The sequence below is a fragment of the Gekko japonicus genome, unplaced genomic scaffold (assembly GCF_001447785.1).
Source record: "Gekko japonicus isolate JY-2015 unplaced genomic scaffold, Gekko_japonicus_V1.1 scaffold2853, whole genome shotgun sequence".
Taxonomy (NCBI): domain Eukaryota; kingdom Metazoa; phylum Chordata; class Lepidosauria; order Squamata; family Gekkonidae; genus Gekko; species Gekko japonicus.
The window spans coordinates 84,857-91,074 of NW_015171588.1; the positions used below are offsets into that span (position 1 = coordinate 84,857).

General features: G+C 50.2%; 1 protein-coding gene across 1 annotated transcript in view; it reads left to right on the forward strand.

Moving 5' to 3' along the window:
• PPP1R1B (protein phosphatase 1 regulatory inhibitor subunit 1B) overlaps positions 1 to 1,020 on the forward strand; it is an 82,914-nt gene extending 81,894 nt beyond the window's left edge. The window contains exon 8 of the mRNA XM_015419854.1: positions 917 to 1,020. Within this exon, the coding sequence (XP_015275340.1) occupies positions 917 to 1,020 (104 nt within the window). The remainder of the gene's footprint in view (positions 1 to 916) is intronic.
• Positions 1,021 to 6,218: the final 5,198 nt, after the last annotated feature.

Genomic DNA, 6,218 nt, shown 5'->3' on the forward strand with positions numbered 1-6,218 from the left:
TCTAGGAGGTGGTGCTCATCTCCATTTCCAAGCCGAAGAGCCAGCACTGTCCGAAGACGTTTCCGTGGCCATGTGGCCGGCATGACTAGATGCCGAGGCGCACAGAACGCTGTTCCCTTCCCACCAAAGTGGTCCCTATTTATCTACTTGCAATTTCTTGCTTTCGAACTGCTAGGTTGGCAGGAGCTGGTGCCAGAGACGGGAGTTCACTCCGTCACGTCGCACTCGGGTCCCGGCCTGCCAGCCTTCCGGTCTGCAGCTCAGCGTCTTAACCTCTGAGCCACTGTGGCCCTCTATGTGGGCTTAGACAGGCAGATTTCTTCCTCTTCTCCCATTTCCCCCTGACTCTCCCGCTCTTAACCTTCCTCCTGTTCCGAAGTATATGATGAGGTTTAGGGTGGGGCTGGCAGTTGCTCTCTGCTTGCAGTTCCGAAGTATATGATGAGGTTAAGGGTAGGGGTTCCAGTTGCTCTCTGCTTGCATGCTGAACATTCTGGCACCAGGATCTGACTCCTGGGCACATATTAAGTCCTCGTCGTGCTTCTTCTCGACACCCCCCCCCTTTTTTTCCTATTGTTTACTATATTCTGCCTTTTGGTTCAGTATGTACGCAAAGAATAAAACGAGTATAAAGCAACAAAGGGCAGAGTCCAATGCCAGCAGAGAAATGACACATCCAAGAGCAATAAAGAAAGCAGAAGATTTCTGCCTGCCCGTTGAAGAATGAACCGATATATTGCTATGTTGTTAAGTGAACGTTTTCGCCTTAATCTTTTCCCCCCCACCCCCTTCTATAGATCACGTCGCGGAACTGAGTCAAGATTTCTGCCTGCCCGTTGAAGAATGAACCGATATATTGCTATGTTGTTAAGTGAACGTTCGCCATAATCTTTTTCTCCCCCCCCCCCTTCTATAGATCACGTCGCGGAACTGAGTCAGTCCGGATGGGAAGAGAGACCTCCTTGTGCCGCTGACCTGGAAACCCGCTCCTCCCCTCCCCCTATCCGCACCACCACCTAACACCGGAGGGGAAGAGGAGACATACCGGGAGACCCTCCCGTATACCGGGAACTCCCATTTCCCACCAAGACCGATTGGATCGTTTCTTTCTCTTTTATCCTTTTATTTCTGTTTTAAACTTTGTATTTCATTTGGCCGTGCTTGGTTTTGTGTTCAGTGAATCATGTGGCGTGGAGGAAGGGAGAAGGAAGGGCACCCCGAAAGACGCGTAGCAGGGAATGGATCCTCCAGGGTCAGGGGCAGGCTACCTTGGGTGGCCAGGTGCCAGTGGCAAAGGACCGAGGGGAGCCACCTCTCCTTGTGGCTGGCCGGGTGACATCTGGCAGGTCACCGGCTGAGGCTCAGTGCTTGACTAAACGGATGTTTGGTCCGATCCGGCACTGCGATATCCTTATGCTTTTGTGCACCTCCATTCAGATAGGGCTGCCAACCTCCAGGTGGGTAAACCAAAGAAGGGATCACTAGTTACAGGGAAATAGATCAAACAAACAAACACTGTGATAAAAATGACATTGGCATTTAATAAATCCCATGAACATCAATTGGTATATCAAAGAAGAAGAGATTGGATTTATCAGGGGTCATTTCGTAGAAAAAGAGCTAGGGGAACTCATTAGCATAACTCATTAGCATATGCCACACCCCCTGACATCACTGGAAGTGTGTCATAAGGCCACACACCCTGACATCAACGGAAGTGTGTCATAAGGCCACACACCCCGCCCCATCTTTTTACAAAAATTTCTTCGTTTTTCCCCTGTAACATTACATTCAATTTATCCATTTCAGCGACTCCCATCAGTTTCTCTATTACTTCATCTCATTTGGGGTTATTATCTTGCTTCCAATATTTTGCCCATTGTATCCTAGCTGTAGTTATTATACATAATATTAAGTGCTTTTCATTGTAATTAAGATGTTCTGGAATTATGTTAAGTAAAAATATTTCCGGCACTAAATCAAGTTTCACTTTTGCCATTTCCTGTATTACTTTCTGGATAGATTTCCAGTATTTCTGTATTTTTGTGCATCGCCACCACATATGATAAAATGTTCCAACACTTGTTTTACATGTCCAACAAATGTTGGAACAATTTGCATAACATTTTGCTATTCTTTCTGGTGGCCAATACCATCTGTGAAACATTTTGAAAACATTTTCTTTAAAGCTAGTAGCCCTCATAACTTTAATAGATTTCCAAATCTTTAGCCAATTTTCAGGTTCTCAAGGGAAAGTCCAACATCTTCAATGAGCCCCCGGGGAAAAACTCATTCCACCCGTCTTCCCCAGGAGTAATCCTATTATGTTGGAAGGTGCTCATTGAGGATGTTGGACTTCCCTTGAGAATGTTAGAATCTCCTTAGTAACATTGCAAAGTCTTATTTGATATATACAAATTGATGTTCCTAGGATTTATTAAATGCCAATGTCATTTTTATCACAGCGTTTGTTTCCTTGATATAGAACCTCCAAGTGGGGCCTGGTGTTCTCCGGCAGTTTACGACAGGTCTCCAGACCACAGGAATTGACTGCCCCAGAGAAAAGGACAGCTTCGAAGGTCGGGTGCCAGCCTCCAGGTGGGGCCTGGAGATCTCCCACCATTACACCTTTTCTCTGGTTGCCAGAGATCAGTCCCCCTGGAGAGAACGGCTGCTTTCAAGGGTGGACTCTCTGGCATTCTACCCTGCAGCAGAGGCCCCTCCCCTCCCTAAGCCCTGCCCTCCCCAGGCTCCGCCCCCTAGTGAGCAGCAACCCTCGGAATTCTGCAACTGGGGTTTGCCAGGCCGTTGGCCCCGGGCCTTCACTGAGTCCATAAGTCTGAAGTCAGTCCAGGGGCACCTTCCAGAAGGGTAGCTAGGCTAGCCTGTTTGCATCAAAATAAAGCAGGGTCCCAGTGGCGCTCTGAAGACAAAACACAATTTATTCCAGGTGGGGTCGCCGTCTTGGTCTGAAGCAACAGAACGAAGTTTGAGCCCAGCGGCCCCTTTAAGACCGACAGCTTCCAATTAAGACCAACAAAGTTTAATTCTGGGTGTCAGCTCTCATGTGCGTGCACGGAAGCTTATAGCCCAAATTAAACTTTGTTTGTCTTGCAGGGGCACGGGTCTCAGACTTTCTACAATTTATTCGAGTAGAAATTTCCCTGCGTCAGAGCTCCCTTCCTCAGAGGGCTCCACCCGCAGTGGAGGAGGAGGAGGAGGAGATTGGATTTATACCCCACCCTTCGCTAACCAAAGGTGTCTCAGAGCGGCTTACAAACTCCTTTCCCTTCCCCTCCCCACAACAGACACCCTGTGAGGTAGGTGGGGCTGAGAGAGCTCTTGACAGAAACTGCTCTTTTTCAAGGACAGCTCTTGTCAGAACTATGGCTTGCCCAAGGTCATCCAGCCAGGTACAAGTGGAGGAGTTGGGAATCAAACCCGGTTCTCCCAGATTATGCCTCATGAATCCATGCGAAGCCGCCTTTGGAATCAGACCTCTGGTCCATTGAAGTTAGTATTGTCTACTCAGACTGGCAGTGGCTCTCCAGGGTCTCAGGTGGTGGTCTTTCACATCACCCTACTTCCTGGTCCTTTTAACTGGAGATGCCGGGGATTGAACCTGGGGCCTTCTGCATGCCAAGGAGATGCTCTGCCACGGAGCCACAGCCCCTCCCCAATCTTAGGCTGGGACAAATTGTGCGTGTCTGTAAATTGCCTGCGGACTCCAGTTTCATCCAACACAGGGGTCATTCCGTAGAAAAAGAGGTGCAGGAGTTCATTAGCATAACTCATTAGCATAACTGATTTGCATATGCCACACCCCCTGACATCACTGGACGTCTGTCAGAAGGCAACACCCACCGCTCAGGCTCCACTGGACTGGTTTGGATCGCTAGCTATTTGGGGGGGGAACGTGCAGGTCTGTCCTCGCAGAGGAGGGAGAGCTTGTACCTGAATAAAACCTGGTCTTAAAGGTGCCACTGGACTGTTTTGGGCCTTGGGTGGGGGGGCTCTGCAGCTTACCTGGCTGCTTCTTGCTCTGACTGAGGGCTGCTGGGAGCAGGGGGTGGGGCTTGTTGCATGTGCCCGCCCCCTGGGCTCTTTACTGCCGGAGTTCTGCTCCTGTGCACTCCTGCAGGAAATGACCCCTGATCCAAGGAATCCAGGCAGTTGGAAGAGAGAGAGTTCCCCATTCCACTTCCTGGAAACTGACTTTGGAAATGTACCAGTGGCCGGGTATCTCGCTGCTGGATTCAGATTGGCGGCATAGACAGGACAGGCCCACCTCCAGCCTCCCTCTCTCACACTGCCCCCCCCCGCCATTCCCTTCATCTCTCCCAAAGCAGAAGGCTCAAGATCCAGTCCACTTGTATAGTTGAAGTTGTTTTTTCTCTCTCTCACTTTCTGTGCCCTTTGACCACTCCCCGGCACACACGCAACACCCCTTCCAGCCTGCCTCGCTGCTCTATTAAAGCTTTGTAAATAAAGTGCAATGTCTAAAGAGTGTGTTTTATGGCGTGGGGAATGGGGCGGGGAGGCTGCCAGGCGAGGAGGTGACCCAGCTCTTCCTTACTGCACAAGCCAAGACGCCCCACGGAAGGACAGGTTCCCAGAGCTCTGCGGGATGGGATCGCGCACAACCCTCCAGCTGACTGTAAGTGCACGGCCAGAGAGGTACAGCCAGTGGACTGGGCAGAACTTGGGGGCCGGGACTCGTAGGGTTGCCATGCTGGGAAATTCCTGGATATTTGGTTAGATTTGGGTGGGTCGATGTGCTGGTCTGAAACAGTAGAACGAAGTTTGAGTCCAGGGGCACCTTTAAGACCAACAAAGTTTAATCCTGGGTATAAGCAAGAAATTGCAAGTAGATAAATAGGTACCACTTCAGTGGGAAGGTAACAGCGTTCCGTGCGCCTTGGTGTTTCGTCATGCCAGCCACATGACCACGGAAACATCTTCGGACAGCGCTGGCTCTTCGGCTTTGAAACGGAGATGAGGACCGCAACCCTAGAGTCGGATTCGACTGGCTTTCGAGCAAGGGAACCTTTACCTATAAGCTTTCCTAAGCTTCAGATACATTGAAACACTTCCTCAAGCCTTACATATAGAAGAAGAGATTGGATTTATACCCCGCCCTTCACTGCCCAAAGGAGTCTCAGAGCGGCTTACAAACTCATTTCCCTTCCCCTCCCCACAACAGACACCCTGTGCAATGTTCCCTCTAAGTTGTGGAGTCTTGTGAACAAAATTCTACTTTGGGAGCTCCTGGCCATAAAGTTGTGAGTGAGCGAGTTGGCAGCTGCATAAATTAGTTTGCTCTGGGGCCCTCCTTCCTGAGCTAGGACAAAAATGCGTGAGCCGGAGGCTAAAAAACTGTGAGCTAGGTCACACTCACTCAGCTTAGAGGAACACTGCCTGTGAGGGAGGTGGGGCTGAGAGAGCTCTGCCAGAAACGGCTCTTTTTCAAGAACAGCTCTTATCAGAACTAAGGCTTGCCCAAGGTCATCCAGCAGGTGCGAGTGGAGGAGTGGGGGAATCAAACCCGGTTCTCCCAGATTAGAGTCCACGCACTTAACCGCTACACCAAACTGGCTGGTGGGGGGTTAGCTGCCAGGAAGGATATTGGGGGGGGGATTAGAGTCTGAGGAAGGCGGGGTTTGAGGAAGGACCTCAGAGAGGCATAATTCCATAGAGTCCACCTTCCAAAGCAGCCGTTTTTTTCCGGGGGGACTGATCTTTGTAGTCTAGCGTTCAGTTGTAAATCTGAGAGATCTCCAGGCCCCACGGAGTCTGGCAACCCTATATGTACATATCAGGATCCCCCGCGCATGAGGTTTTTAACTGAAGACTGAGTGGAGTAACAAACGCAGGGCCCTTGCTTTTTACTTCCGATTGTACCTATTTTAATAATTAAGCAAGTCTATGCCCTCTGTCCATGACAATGGAAAGGAGCAATGGAGAGAATTGCCAACCTCCAGGTGGTGGCTGGAGGTCACCTGGGATCACAACGATCTCCGGGTGACAGAGATCAGTTCATCTGGAGAAAATGGCTGCTTTGGAAGGCGGACTCTGTGGCATGGTACCCCATCGAAGTCCCTCCCCTCCTCAAACCCTGCCCTCCTCAGGCCCCACACCCCCAATCTCCAGGCATTTCCCAAAATGGAGCAGGTAACCCTACTAGCAGAGGGGAGCACCCATTTGGCAGTTTTCTCGAA